This window comes from Austrofundulus limnaeus, unplaced genomic scaffold (genome assembly GCF_001266775.1).
Source record: "Austrofundulus limnaeus strain Quisiro unplaced genomic scaffold, Austrofundulus_limnaeus-1.0 Scaffold126, whole genome shotgun sequence".
NCBI classification, from domain to species: domain Eukaryota; kingdom Metazoa; phylum Chordata; class Actinopteri; order Cyprinodontiformes; family Rivulidae; genus Austrofundulus; species Austrofundulus limnaeus.
In genome coordinates, this window is record NW_013952528.1 from 1,081,073 (window position 1) to 1,095,227 (window position 14,155).

Consider the following 14,155-nt stretch of genomic DNA (forward strand, 5'->3'; position numbering starts at 1 on the left):
TATATACGCTTCAAATAAAAAAAAGGACCCGACCCAGTCTCACTTCCTTTCCGTTTCTACAGTACCACTGTCCACTCTGCAGGTGGCGCTGTTTCTCTCTCTGGCAGCACAGGGTCATTGGGTTTGAGTGCATGCCACTGAGTGCCACTCAATGGCGCATGCGCAGTAACCTCGTTTGGCCTTTGATGCGCTCATATTTTGTCCGCTGCTCGGCTCTGAAAAACAACATTTTACCGTCTCCGTTTGGCTTCAGTACACGGTTTTAAACATCCTGCTGACAAGAAAAGCCACCGTGACGGTTCGGTGAGTGGAGCCAGCCTACGTTCATGTAAGAAATCTTGGGTTTTGCCTGTTTAAGCGGTATAGTCGTCTACTTAGTTTTTTTTTTTTTTTTTTTTTTTTTAGCTCAACTGATGAGCGGTCTCTTTAGTTAGCTGCCATAATGCCTTTTCTGGAAGAATAACAACATGATTGTGTGGATAATATTAGTCTATATAATATCTAATAACCAGTAAACGTACCTGTAGTAGTGAATTGTTCATCTACACCCGAAACTGTGGTTAAGAATCGAAGCTAAATGTGCTAACTAACCGCGGTTTGTATCCGCATCGTTTAACATTTAATTTAGCAAAAATTACCAAATTTACTAACGTCAGCAGTGGTATTTTCAACTACTGAGTCTTTCTTTTGTTACTTTGCCTAAATTTAGAAAGCATACGGGGTTTTGTTTTGAAGGAAAGTGCGGCGTGAACGTGCTAATGCAGCTAACTAGCATTTGGCTACTTTAAAAATGTAAACGAATGCTTACAAATGTTAACCATTGTTTCACAGTACATCAGGTAAAATGCAGGATTGCATGGTTAGAATATCAGCTGTTGACATGATTAGATAAGCCTTGTTAAAGAAGATGTTTGTAAATGGCCTAACTTTTAGACTGAGGAGTGCTCGGTGGTCCATGCTTGCGTACAGTCCTAACAATGACAGGAGAAAATGTTATAAAACACACGAATTACAGGAGTTTTATTAATGTGAGGGAATTTAACAAAAAAATCATACTAAATGCAAACATGGGAGGAAAGTTTGACTTTTAAAAGTATGTGATAACAGTGTAATTCGAAGATTTTATTTAAAAATATTAATCCTGAAATAATGCCCCCACCCCTATAGTTGCCTTATTGACATTTTACTGTATTTCTATAATAGTAATAGTTACTAGTTTTTGTTTTACACAGTATAACTTTACCCTAAATGTTTTATTTACCCTTAAATCTTAAAGACAACTACAAATGAACCTTTTTTTTTTTTTGAGTAAGTGGGGCATAATGCCCCCAAATACATTTATAGCTACCCTGCTTTTTATTGACTTTTCTAGAGAAACATATTTATAAATTTGTTATATTGATATTTCATGTTGGGTTAGTGAAAGGTGCCATGTTATGTTTCAGAATGACTGCAGATCACAGCTGAAACAGGTAGATATGAACACTGTTTAGACTTGGTGTTTCAGCGAACCAGAAACAGGCAGGACCCTGTCTAAACAACAATGCTTTGCAAAATACTGACACTGAGCATTGCTCAGTATCTGTGAGCAAGTGCATTAGTAACTGTAAAGTGGCCAATAAAAATGATTGTGTGGTCTTGAGTTTGTAATTTGAAAAGACTTGTTTAGGTTAACAAGAGTTCATAGCAATAAATTAGTACCAAACCATTTAAGATGCAGATATTTAATTTAGTGTGTTTATATAGCTCCAATTTGCAACAAAAGTTCTCTCAAAGCACTGAATTCAAAAACAAGGACACATTTTAAAAACAAGTCAAATTCAGATTCAAATGTAGTTAGTCAGTTCATTTTTATTATAACATAACAACATGCATCCAATATATGCCATAACATGCTAGTAAAGTTATTTTTCTAAGGAAGCCAACAGATTGTGTCTTTTAACAGAACCATGCTTGCAATTGGCAGCCATTTGCCTTTGACGATCTGAGGTTTGAGAGGACAGGAAAGGGACACAGGTAAACACAGAATGATTGGTCAAGGTGTAGTTTCTATGGAAACAAATATACAAGTTAATGACAGCATTAACCGCATGTATAAACACGGAGAGTAGAGAGAGTAAAGGCGGCAGTCTAGTCTTAAAAGTAGGCAGAGTGTCAGCCTCACGAATAAGATTTGGAATTTGGTTCCACAAGACAAGAGCTTGATAAAAGTTCTGCCTCCCATTTGTCTTTTAGAAACTCGAGGAACCACAAGTAAACATACAGTCCCAAGAGCAAAGTGCGTTGAACTACCTAGGGTTGGGCATAATCGTATTGTGTGCAATTAATCTTCATAAAAACATTAATCGATTATTTTTTGGCACTTGACGATTAATACGGTTAATGCCACCAGGCTGACTGACTGGATATTTCTCCTGTCAGTACGCTTGGTGCTCCTCTCCGCTTCAAAAATGATGAATATTTTTTTAAAAAGTTCTAATTTATTTATCTATCAACATAATTTAGAATTTGATGTATTGCCTGAAGTCTGTAATTTTTACACAATTTGGAAAAGATTTTTACGAGGAGCAAATCTTTCCCACTAAATTGGTCATGTGACTAGGACGGGTGTTCAGGGACTCCAGGGCATTAATCATCAAATTAATCGTTATCGGCTTAATACCACAATTAATCGTGATTAATTTTTTTTGGCCAATATTGCCCAACCCTACCTTTAGCTTTGATTACAGCACATATTCTCTGTGGCATTGTTTGGATTAGCTTCTGCAATGTCGCAAGATTTATTTCCATCCAGTGTTACATTAATTTTTCACCAAGATCTTGCACTGATGATGGTAGAGTCTGACCACTGCACAAAGCCTTCTCCATCACGTCCCAAAGATTCTCATTGAACTCGTGGAGCCGGTCCATGTGTGGAAATAGCCGTGTTTCCATTCAATTTTAATTCGAAATTTGAGCGATTTATTTAATTTTTTTTTTAAATTTCGCAAAAAGGAAAAACGAAGAAATGCAAATCAGACGTGTTTCCATCAACTGGCTTGAAGCAAATCAATTACGTCAGATGCATGTGTGTAGTAAAAAGGAAGTAAAAGTTGCACTCGCAGTGTCCACACATCTCAGGACAATGGAGAGAAGTTATCAGGAACGTGTTGCTAATATCAGGAGTTTTGGCGATGTTACATGCTGTCTGGAGACGTATAGAAAGAAATGCGATTCTCTTCATGTTACGGGAATAACTGAGAGTACGTCTACAGCGGGAGGAGGGTCCAGCTGCAGTTGCGGCTGCTGTCACTCTGGTACTGGTTTTGGACAGACAGTGAAAACAGCTGATCAACATGTGAGGTAAATGTTCGCTACGTCAGACCTTATTCGACAAATGTGTTTCCATCTGTCCTTTTGCGCATTAACTCTTTTTCAAAAAAAAAAAACAAAATCACCTCAAGCGTGCGTATCAACTTTTATGCGAATTAGAGGAAGTATTTTTGAACCATGCTGTTTCCATTCACCTTTTCTGATGTGATACTTCAAAATGTGCATTAAAAATGTTGATGGAAACACGGCTAATGATGTCTCATGCTCCTGAACCACTCTTTTACAATTTGAGCTCGATGAATCCTGGCATTGTCATCTTGGAATATGCCCGTGCCACCAGGGAAGAAAAAAGCTCCATTGATGGAATATCCTGGTCGTTCAGTATATTCAGGTAGTCAGCTGACCTCATGCTTTGAGCACAAACTGTTGCTGAACCTAGACCTGACCAACTGCAGCAACCTCACATCACAGACCTTAGTTCAATCCAGGTGGTGGCATTTTTTAATTTTTAATTAATTTATTTATTTTTTGGTCAGGCAGTGTCCGAAATAAGATTTTAAATATTTACGTGTGTAGAGATCATAAAACACCCATCCACCAGATTTTCGAAATGGATATTTTATTAACTTTGTTGAGTGTTTGAGAAAATGTGATGTGACTTTTTGTTGTTGTTTGATGCTGAAATTGAGACATTCTTATTTAAAGTGGCTGAGATATTCTTGCTCAGATTTTTTTCTCAGACGCTTTCTCACGTAGTTGAAGGCCAGTAAGGTACTTGGGCAACGTAAGTAGCTGTAAAATGAACACTCCTCGTTTTCATTCAGTCTCCTGTTGCCAGGAGTCTGGATGAGATGCTGAGGAAAAGGTGGAGAGAAAAGATACCAGCAGGTGAAGTGTGAGGGGAGTCAGGTTGTTGATATGATGATTTAGTGTTAAATAAGACTTTCAAACTAGAGATGCACCAATCCAAAATCAATATCTGTATAAGTCTCGATATTGAAACAGATTCTAGATTAGGTATTGTTGACAATGGGCCAATCCATAGGGGCAGATTTATTCAGTCTACTTCTATGCTGCGCCCTGTGAGTGACRGCATACTCCAGTGACATGCAACACAGACTCACATTGTTTTTATAATGGAGCGAGCAAAAGGATCAGCCATCTGGAACCTTTTCACTCTACCTCAGCCAACACATTAGCTGGTAGTTTACCATCTAGAGCCACGCTACGACACGGTTAGCCGAAAATATTTGCCGGAAGCGGCAATACCTGAACTGCACAGTAAAGTGTGTAAACGCATATTAGAGGAGATAAAAGATGTCAAAGCAATGAGTTTTAATTGATATGTTTTACATTAAATTTTGAATTATTAATTGCAGTGGCAGGGGCATTTAAAAGAGGATGTGTTCCAGTTTGTTTTTACATTTTTGATAAAGCTAAGCTTTTGTTTTTTCTTTATTTATTATTTTGCGTTGGGCATTATGCTCCTAATTGCACTGACTGAGTAAGGTTAAGTTATTTTAAGATTGCTGTAGGCTTCTGCTGCACAGTGATAAAATAAATTTGCAACTGTAAAATACATTTATGCTATATATGTGTTTAATCAAATACAAAAGAGAAGTCAATTCAGAGTTGGGCTTTTTTTTGTTATCGGCCGATACTAAACCTCGAATATCGGCATCAGATGTGAAAAAAGTGGATTGGCGCATCCCTATTGCAAATGGCAAAGATGAAAGAAAATAAAAGTTTTTGTGTACACGTGAGTTTTAAACTCATTTCTGTCCCTTTCTGTTTTTGGTTGTTTTTCTCCAGACAGGCACTGATGTAAAACCGCTGTGACAGCAGTCCTGCTCTCTACCTCTGGTCCTTGGCGCCTCACAGGATGACTTCAGATGACAAATATCAACAAATAGAAACCCCTTCCTCACCCTGAATCCTCCACTTCCTGTGGACTCCTGAGAGCGTTGACACATTCATTCTCAGTTTTCTGATTACCTGTCCGAAGGAGCGGCAAACAGTTTGCTACAAAAGGAGTTAAAACACCTCCACTCGTTCTGGTGGAGGTGCCAGAAGAGCCGTCTGTCTCCCCTCACCTTTCATCTTTTTCAAGAATAATTTTCGTTCTGGTTGATTTGAGTCCGGTTCTGCCGGCCCTGTGAGTTGTCAAAACTGGGGCGCGATTCATGGGATGCAACCATGTCGGATCTTAGCGAGCGCAGGCCGGTCAACACGGACTACGCTGTCTCCCTGCTGGAGCAGCTCAAGTTTTTTTATGAACAGAAATTACTGACTGACGTGGTGCTGCTGGTGGAGGACACCGAGTTTCCATGTCACAAGATGGTCCTGGCCACATGTAGCTCCTATTTCAGGTGAGTGTGCTGGCCTTGTGATGCCTGTGTGGAATAACACATGTATGCTTATGTGTTTTGGACAAACAAGTGTGAGGACGGGGGAAAAGATTGTTAAATATTCACCTTTTGTATTAATAACGCACCACATTGTCAAGACGCTTTGCCTTTTTATAGAGGTGTTGCAAAACAAAATGTTGTCAACTGAAGCTGTGTTGTGTACCAGTTGTTACATTGCTGATAGATATGTTTTTTTACATGAAACAATTGTAATTGCTAACAGACATTTCCCTCTCGTTTCTGTGGAGGCCTCATCCATACACAACGTTGCATAATAAAGTGTGCACTGCAGTGACTGTGACAGAGCTGCAGCCCCATGTCTGGGAAATGCCCATCTGTAGCGCCCAAACTTGCTGCATCATCTTTCAGAAACACTTCCAGATGACTTCATGCCTCTCCCACCTCTCATGTTGCCCCACACACACACACACACACACTCAGAGTTTCAAGGCGGCTTAGCACTTCCGCAAACCCGCTTCCCCCTTCTGCTTCCTCTCCGGCCACCTCTTCTCTTCATACATGCCTCCCTTGCTTCGGGGAAGGTGGTGGTGGGGAGGCGGGGTTTCGAGAGAGAGCTTGTCTTTGTTGAGGGAAAGTCTGGTCACGTAGGTCTGGTAAGAGATGAGGGGAAATGGGGGGTGGGGGTTACAAGGGTAATCCTGCAGGGTTGTGTAATGCAGCCTGGCGGGTTTAGCCCCTGCTGTGGTTAACACACAGAGACACACCTCCCCAAAACCCTCTGTATTGTCTAAAAAGCAGAGTTCCTGTTTTTAATTGTTCTGAAATCTTTCAATGAACCCACAATGATGGAGTGCTTTCAGGAATGCAGCTAGTGAGGATATTTCCTGTTGTTTCCTTCACTGATGATTCATCAGATGATTATTGGGTTTTAAAACCAAGAACAAGAAGTTCTTGAAGTAAAACATTTTCCAAATGTTTTACTTGAATTTTTCTAAAACATTTTCCAAATGTTTTAGAGGCAAAAATTAGTAAAAAGCCTGAATAATTAACTCGGAGAGTAAAACAAGCTAATATTTCACGAGCCAAATAAATAATTTGTGTCAGAACTTCGAGATGTATTTAGTTCATTTGTAGAGCCATTCCCAAAGACAAAGGTGATTATAGTTTAATACGAGAAAATTGCGCGTATTTACAATCTATATTCTTTGTCTAATGCTTAATTATTTATAAACCAGAAGCAACAGAAACTTGTACATAAACTTGTATACTGGCTGCTATTGCATCCTCAAATGTTTAAACATTCATCAAAGTGTAGTGCATGGTTTTTAAAGGCTGGGTTTTTTTTTTTTTAGATTTTTATGTAGACATTTATCCTTATCCATCAATCCAAACCTCCACCAATAAAACATTAATTTGAATAGTTTATCTATTTGCTGCAAGTTCTTTTTTTTTCATGAAAAATGCTTTTAATACAAGCTGCTAATAGTGATCAGAAATTGTACCCTAGTAAATATAGAATATTTCAGTAATCTTTGAGTGTTCATCTGAATCTTAATGAGCATTTTTAAATTTAGGTTTTATTTTTGTTTTAAAACCAGTAATTTTACAAACAGGGGAAAAAAGTTTGTCCCTTTTTACCACCTGAAGCATTAACAAGTTGAAGAAATATCAGGTGAAGTAATGATCAGCCAAGTAGATCCTGCTTCTGAGGGAAACAGTAGCCATGTTTCCATCCAATTTTAATTCACAATTTAAATTTGAATTTTTTTTTTTTTAATTTTGCAAAAAGGACAAAATGAAGAAATGCAAATCAGATGTGTTTCTATCAACTGGCTTGAAGCAAACCAGTTACATCAGACACATGCGTGTAGTAAACAGGATGTAAAAGTCGCATCTCAGGACAATGGAGAGAAGTTATCAGGAATGTGTTGCTACTGTCGGGAAAGTTGTACTTATTCTGTCATTTCAACTAGTTCTGACGATGTTACATGCTGTCTGGAGACATAGAGAAAGAAATGCAATTCTCTTCACGTTACGGGAATAACTGAGAATACTCCGACAGCGGGAGGAGGGTCCAGTTGCAGTTGATCTAGTATCGGTACCATTCAGACAGCAAGAACAGCTGATCAACCACGTGAAGTAAATGTTCGCTACATCAGAACTGATTCGGCAAATGTGTTTCCATCTCTCCTTTTGCGCATTAACTCTTTTTTTAAAAAACAAAAACCACCTCAAGCGAACGTATCAACTTGTGCAAAATTATAGGAAGTTTTTTTGAATCATGCCGTTTCCATTCACGTTTTCTGATGTGATACTTCAAAATGCGCATTAAAAAATATTGATGGAAACAACACGGCTTGTGAGTTCCCACCAAAGAGGGGACCTCCCAGAACAAAATCCGAGTAACTCATGAAGTGAGGGACACTTAAGTAAGCGTGACTCATGGTCTCGTCTGATGAGTGACACTGAGGAGGTGTGGGCGGTTTGCTGAGTTTGCTGCAACATGGGAGTCTAAACTTTGCCACTAAATGTCTGCCAGAGATGCTGGACCTGAATGTTGGTTTTCTGATGTTTTCTGTAAATCTGTTGGAGAAGCTAACCAGAGCTGGTAAGAACTGGAAATGTCCCGATCAGCAAGTTTCTGTCTCCAGTATGACTCATTTAAGTTGGTCAGTACATTTAAATCTTGGCTTCCCAAACTTTTTAGCTTTTAACCCAGACAATAGCAGTAGCAGCCACCAGCTGACGTTAGCTGAAATACAATCTAGGTTAAAACTAATTTAAAGTAAGCTTAATGACAACCTCAGTGAAGACTTGTTTTCAATATATGATGCCTGATTTTATTTCTTGTGACAAATATAATATTAGCAGTCATATTAAAATGTTATTTGATTCCTGGTAATCCACTTGGTAGTACACATCCCACAGTGAGGTGTAGTCCCTAACATTGGGACGTTTCAATCAACCCCACAGGGAGGTGTTGCCTCATGTACTTCACACGTTTTACTGTAACATCCACAGACCTGCCAGATGAGCACCAAACGTTAAATCAAAAACAGTCAATCCTGTCTGCCCTCAGACAGATGTCACGACTCCAGATGTGAAGTCAGTAGTGATGAGATCAAACATTTTAGATGTTTGCAGACCTTTTTTTATAGCTCAGGGAGCTTTGTGTCAGGTAAAACATGTACTGTGAGATAGTTAGAACTTACTCATCTTGTTTTATTTTTTATTTATTTTTTGTTTTTTCCCTTCTGTGGAAACTTTAGTTGCTTTATGACTCTGACATAAATTTCTGATTCAAGTATTTTAAACGACAGACGACAAACCAAGTTGGTTTTGTACTATCTTAAAAAAAACTGCAGACACCCTGCCACAACTGGGGTAGTGTTACTGAAGTGCTGATTTAACATAGATCTGGATTTATACTGTGGTCTAGATCAAACAACCTGTAGCTTCAAATAGTTGAAACTGTGATTGGATAGTTCATTAAAATATAAGATCTATGAGTGGAACCTCAAAGCTAATATCAATCAATTATTGATGCACTGGAATGAATAATATCATAAAAATATGAAATATTTCATTGACAAAGTAGTTGATTGATTAAACCTGTAAACAACTAACACACTTTACTTCCTTTGACACAGTGCTACAGCTTGTGTAGCATGGAACCTGGATGTTTGTGGGAAATGACACGAACATGTTGACTGTAGCAGTATCCAGGCTCCAGTCTGTTTGTCCAGCCACATTGGCGAGCCGCCAGGTGTCATTAGGAGGTTTTGTTTATTTAAAAGATCCACTTCGTGTGGTAAAACGGTCACCACGAATAAGTTTAGTTTTTTCATTCATCTGTCCCGATTTAGACAAATCATTACTTTGTTTCTTATCTAGTCGGACATTTAAATAGGAAACTAGATTATCAAAAGTTAATTATAGATTAAAATCATATTAAGCTTTTTTACAATTTACTGGAAACTTCTGTTTTGACAGTCGTGCATTTGGTTCAGATTTATTTTTTTCTTTTTTCAGCTGCTGCCATGTTGACCAAAAGTCTGTTTGGTTTGTTACGTTTCCCCTGCAGGGCGATGTTTATGAGCGGCCTCAGCGAGAGCAAGCAGACCCATGTTCATCTCAGAAACGTGGACCCCACCACCTTGAAGATCATCATCACCTACGCCTACACGGGCAACCTGGCCATTAGCGACAGTACAGTAGAGCCGCTCTATGAGACCGCCTGCTTCCTACAGGTCGGTAAAAACAAAGTGATGGTCCAAATAGGCATGAAATTCTGTTGTCGACATATCACACAAACATGACGTCTTAACTCTTCTCAACATAGTTATTCTCAATTGTTTATTTCTGGAAGCTAAATACATCATGTATCACATTTGATTGTTGGTAATGTCTAAAAAAATACTGACAAACTGATTTATCTGGTTTTGTCATCTCTGTCCCCTTTAGGTGGAAGATGTTTTGCTGCAGTGCAGAGACTATCTAGTTAAGAAGATAAACGCAGAGAACTGCGTCCGCATGCTGAGCATCGGCGACCTTTTCAGCTGTAGCGAGCTGAAGCAGAGCGCCAAGCGCATGGTGGAGCACAAGTTCCCCAGAGTTTACCGCCAGGAGGCCTTCCTGCAGCTCTCCCACGAGCTGCTGATAGACATCCTGAGCAGCGACAACCTCAACGTAGAGAAGGAGGAGACGGTGCGTGAGGCGGCCATGCTGTGGTTGGAGTACAACATGGAGGCACGCTCACAGCACCTCTCCTCCGTGCTGAGTCAGATCCGCATCGATGCGCTGTCAGAGGTCACCCAGCGAGCCTGGTTTCAGGGTCTGCCCCCCAACGACAAGTCTGTGGTGGTGCAGGGCCTTTACAAGTCCATGCCCAAGTTTTTCAAGCCTCGGTTAGGCATGACCAAAGAGGAGATGCTCATCTTCATGGAGGCCATGTCAGAGACTCAAAACAAGATCTACGTCATGTCCATGTTTGTGCCTACTACAATAGTGTGTTACAGCCCGCAAGCAGAGAAGGTCTACAAACTCTGCAACCCTCCAGGAGACCTGCAGAAGATGGGAACCCTCGTTACTCCTGACAATGATGTATACATTGCTGGTGGACAGATCCCCCTCAAAAACCCCATCACCAATCATGGCAAGAGTGGAAAATTCCAGGCCGTTTTCCGCTCAGTCGATAGCTTTTTCTGGTTTGATGCCCAACAGAATGCCTGGATGCCTAAAACGCCCATGCTGTGCGCCCGCATCAAGCCCTCGCTGGTCTGCTGCGAGGGCTACATCTATGCAATTGGTGGAGATAACGTCGGCGGCGAGCTGAACAAGCGCACGGTGGAGCGCTACGACTGCGAGAAGGACGAATGGACCATGATGAGTCCGCTGCCATTCGCTTGGAACTGGAGCACCTCAGTGGTGGCACACGACTGCATCTACGTGATGACCCATGATCTGATGTACTGCTATTTCCCCCGGGCGGACACCTGGGTAGAAATGGCAATGCGCAAGACGAGCCGCTGCTTCGCCTCCGCGGCCGCCTTTGGCGACCTAATCTTCTACATCGGCGGCCTCCACGTCGTCAGCAACTCCGGCATCCGCATGCCGACCAGCACCATCGACGGCTCTTCCGTGACCGTAGAAATCTACGACGTGAACAAGAACGAGTGGCGCCTGGCCGCCAACATCCCCGCCAAGCGCTACTCGGACCCCTGCGTGCGGGCGGCGGTCCTGCTCAACTCGCTGTGCATCTTCATGCGGGAAACGCACATGAACGAGCGCGCCAAGTACGCCATCTATCAGTACGACGTGGAGCTGGACCGCTGGTACCTGCGGCAGCCCGTGTCCGAGCGGGTGCTCTGGGATCTGGGAAAAGACTTCCGCTGCACCGTGGGGAAACTGTACCCCTCTTGTTTGGAGGAGTCTCCGTGGAAACCCCCGACCTACCTCTTTTCGCCTGATGGAGCCGAGGAGTTCGAGGTGGACGGAGAGCTGGTGAACCTCCCTCATGTATAGCTCTCAACTCCCCCCACTCCCCAGCCTCACTGACTGAACGAGTGGCCTGTAACCCTGAGGCATGAACACAAAGGGAGGGGGGCTTCGGCATAACCAAAGGGTTCTATGTCCGTTTAGTGGAGGGATCGCTGGACTTGAACACAAGCCCCTCAAATACTCAAAATATTGAACATTTCCTGGTTTTGGTTCTTTTCTGTTTGTTTTTACTTTGTGACATCTGTTAGAAATGTCTGTCATACTGTTTTTCCAATGTGMTGATCTCAAACTAATTTTGTGTTGAGGATTATGATGATGATGATGCACTTAACCGATAAACCTTCTGATTAATGGTAATGGCAACTGTACCAAAATCCTCCCCCCAACCCCAGACCCGTTTAACTTCTCAACTTCCCTCTCGCCCCCTACTTCTCTTTCCTTTTTCCTCATTGCTGATGTAGAAATACTCTGCAGAAAATCAAAACTCGCTCTCTGAAGGTCACAAAGTTTCACTTCTTTACCATTTATTGAGCTTAACAGTTTCTAAAGATTTGCTACACTAAAACTGGGTATAAATGGGCTTAAATATGGATGTAAATATGTCCACAACTCCAAACTTTAAATCCAGACTTGAACTTTGATAAATGTGTATGTAATAATTGATTAAACAATTAATATGTCTAATTATCTGGTTAAAATATTGCCTAATTGGCTGCAGCCTAATTAGTCAAGTTTTTTAGTTGTAAAATGACAAATAATTATTATATAAAGTATCTAATCCAAAGGGAAGAGGGCAGTAATGGTTTAACCTGTCTCTTGGTGTAACTGAATGGGTTTWAATAAAAATTTCAGATAGTACCGGTAAATAACGGGTTGTACATCTACAACTACACCTTTTATTGGAGTTGATACAGTTTGTAATGGCTGCCATGGCTTATTGACCTTAGCCTACCCTCCAAAATGAAAATAATAAAAAATAACTACACCTCAGTGACTTTTACAGATAGTTAACTCAAATTTTGTGCAGTAATAGCCGGAGGTCATACGCAGCACACACTTTCACACACACTTGTTTTCATTGACCAAACTAGCCACAACACCCAATATTTCTCAGCATAGGATGACCTCAGTTCAAAACTCTGGCATGAAAAGCAGCGTGCGTTCCTTAAAGGAATGTGAGGCCGTATATATATTATCTGTATTCTTTACAAATAAAAAAAGGGCTCGTGGGTGAGTGTGAGAAACTTGATTTTCAGCAGGGTATTCCTTTGAAAACAGATTTCCTCTAAAGGCCATGCAGATGAGAGGAGCGGCAGCCGAGGTTTGCAGGAGGACTGACGGGTGGAACGAGCGAGAAGTGGAGGTTTAAAAAAAAAAAGATAATTAAGTGACTGCAGGTCCAGTCTCTTCTAGCCTCGCTTCATCCCGCTCGAACCCCCGCGCTCCGTCCTGACTCCGCCTTTGCTACCTGTCCATCAYGTCTGCTGCACACGGGTCTTCCACACAACCAGCAGTTTACACCTCAGTCTGTCCATGCTCACTTTGGTTGTTTTTTTTTTTTTTTCACCAGGGTTTCTGTCCTCACACTCTACTCGCAGTAAACAACAGGTTCTGGGCTCGTGTTTTTTTTAAGCTGCTGAAAGATATAAATAAATAAAGTACATATATTTTTCATATGTTTAAGACATATGTTTTGTATGTTTTAGTGTGGATGGGGGGGTAACCAGGTCTATTTTGTATTAGTGTCTTTTTTTTATTTAATATCATTTAATATGACATTACTGTAGTGTGATTGTGGGTAGATCACGTTTTCTTATCGGATTACATTTTGCTGAGTGAATATTGAGAGATTTTGTTGCTGCTGATGGTTTGCAAAAGGAGAGTCTGGCCCAGGGTTTGGGCTTCAGACCTCATCCTGGCAGCCGCTGGTATCAGTGGAGAGGGACGAGTCAGRGCGGGAGAGGGGGGGTTCTCCTCGTATCTTTAAAAACATGAGCACAGGTGCTTCATGGCAAACTTAACCTAGCATGTTTGGATGCATCATTTTCCTTCTGGCACTGTATTTTGGATGAACGTTAATTTATTAAAAAAAAAAACATACCAAAAACGTTCTGGAAATGGACTCCTGTGTTTGGTTTGTTCGAAAGGAAAATGTGACCTCAGCAGTCACACTAAAATGTTTTGGACAATTTATGTCAAATAATGAAAAAAAGAATATTTCCACTGAATTACTAATAAAATATATTTGACCATTTGGTCATTATCCTCCTAGAGAACTATGCATTCTGCATAGAAGTATTATCGTTTACCTTTTAAATTTATTTTGCTGAATTGAATCATTTAAAAAAATGTACCCGGTAAATCAATTTTTATATGAAGAATGAATATTTTCTACTTCAAGGTAAGGGAGGTATCTTGAGTCTTGCAGTGCTCCTTCTTTAAGGCCAATGAGCTCTTAACCATGTGTATATATA

General features: G+C 40.7%; 1 protein-coding gene across 5 annotated transcripts; it reads left to right on the forward strand.

Moving 5' to 3' along the window:
- The first annotated feature begins 166 nt into the window (after positions 1-166).
- Positions 167-13,799, forward strand: kbtbd2 (kelch repeat and BTB (POZ) domain containing 2). Of its 5 annotated transcripts, none has more exons than XM_014015273.1 (4): positions 167-328; positions 5,125-5,681; positions 9,766-9,931; positions 10,146-13,799. In XM_014015273.1, exons 2-4 carry the CDS (start codon positions 5,509-5,511, stop codon positions 11,703-11,705), a joined length of 1,899 nt encoding a protein of 632 aa, XP_013870727.1. In that variant the 5' UTR covers positions 167-328; positions 5,125-5,508; the 3' UTR covers positions 11,706-13,799. The 5 variants fall into 5 exon arrangements, with proteins under 5 accessions (XP_013870727.1, XP_013870728.1, XP_013870729.1 ...); XM_014015274.1 differs by having other exon boundaries at positions 5,129-5,681; XM_014015275.1 differs by having other exon boundaries at positions 167-303.
- The last annotated feature ends 356 nt before the right edge of the window (positions 13,800-14,155 follow it).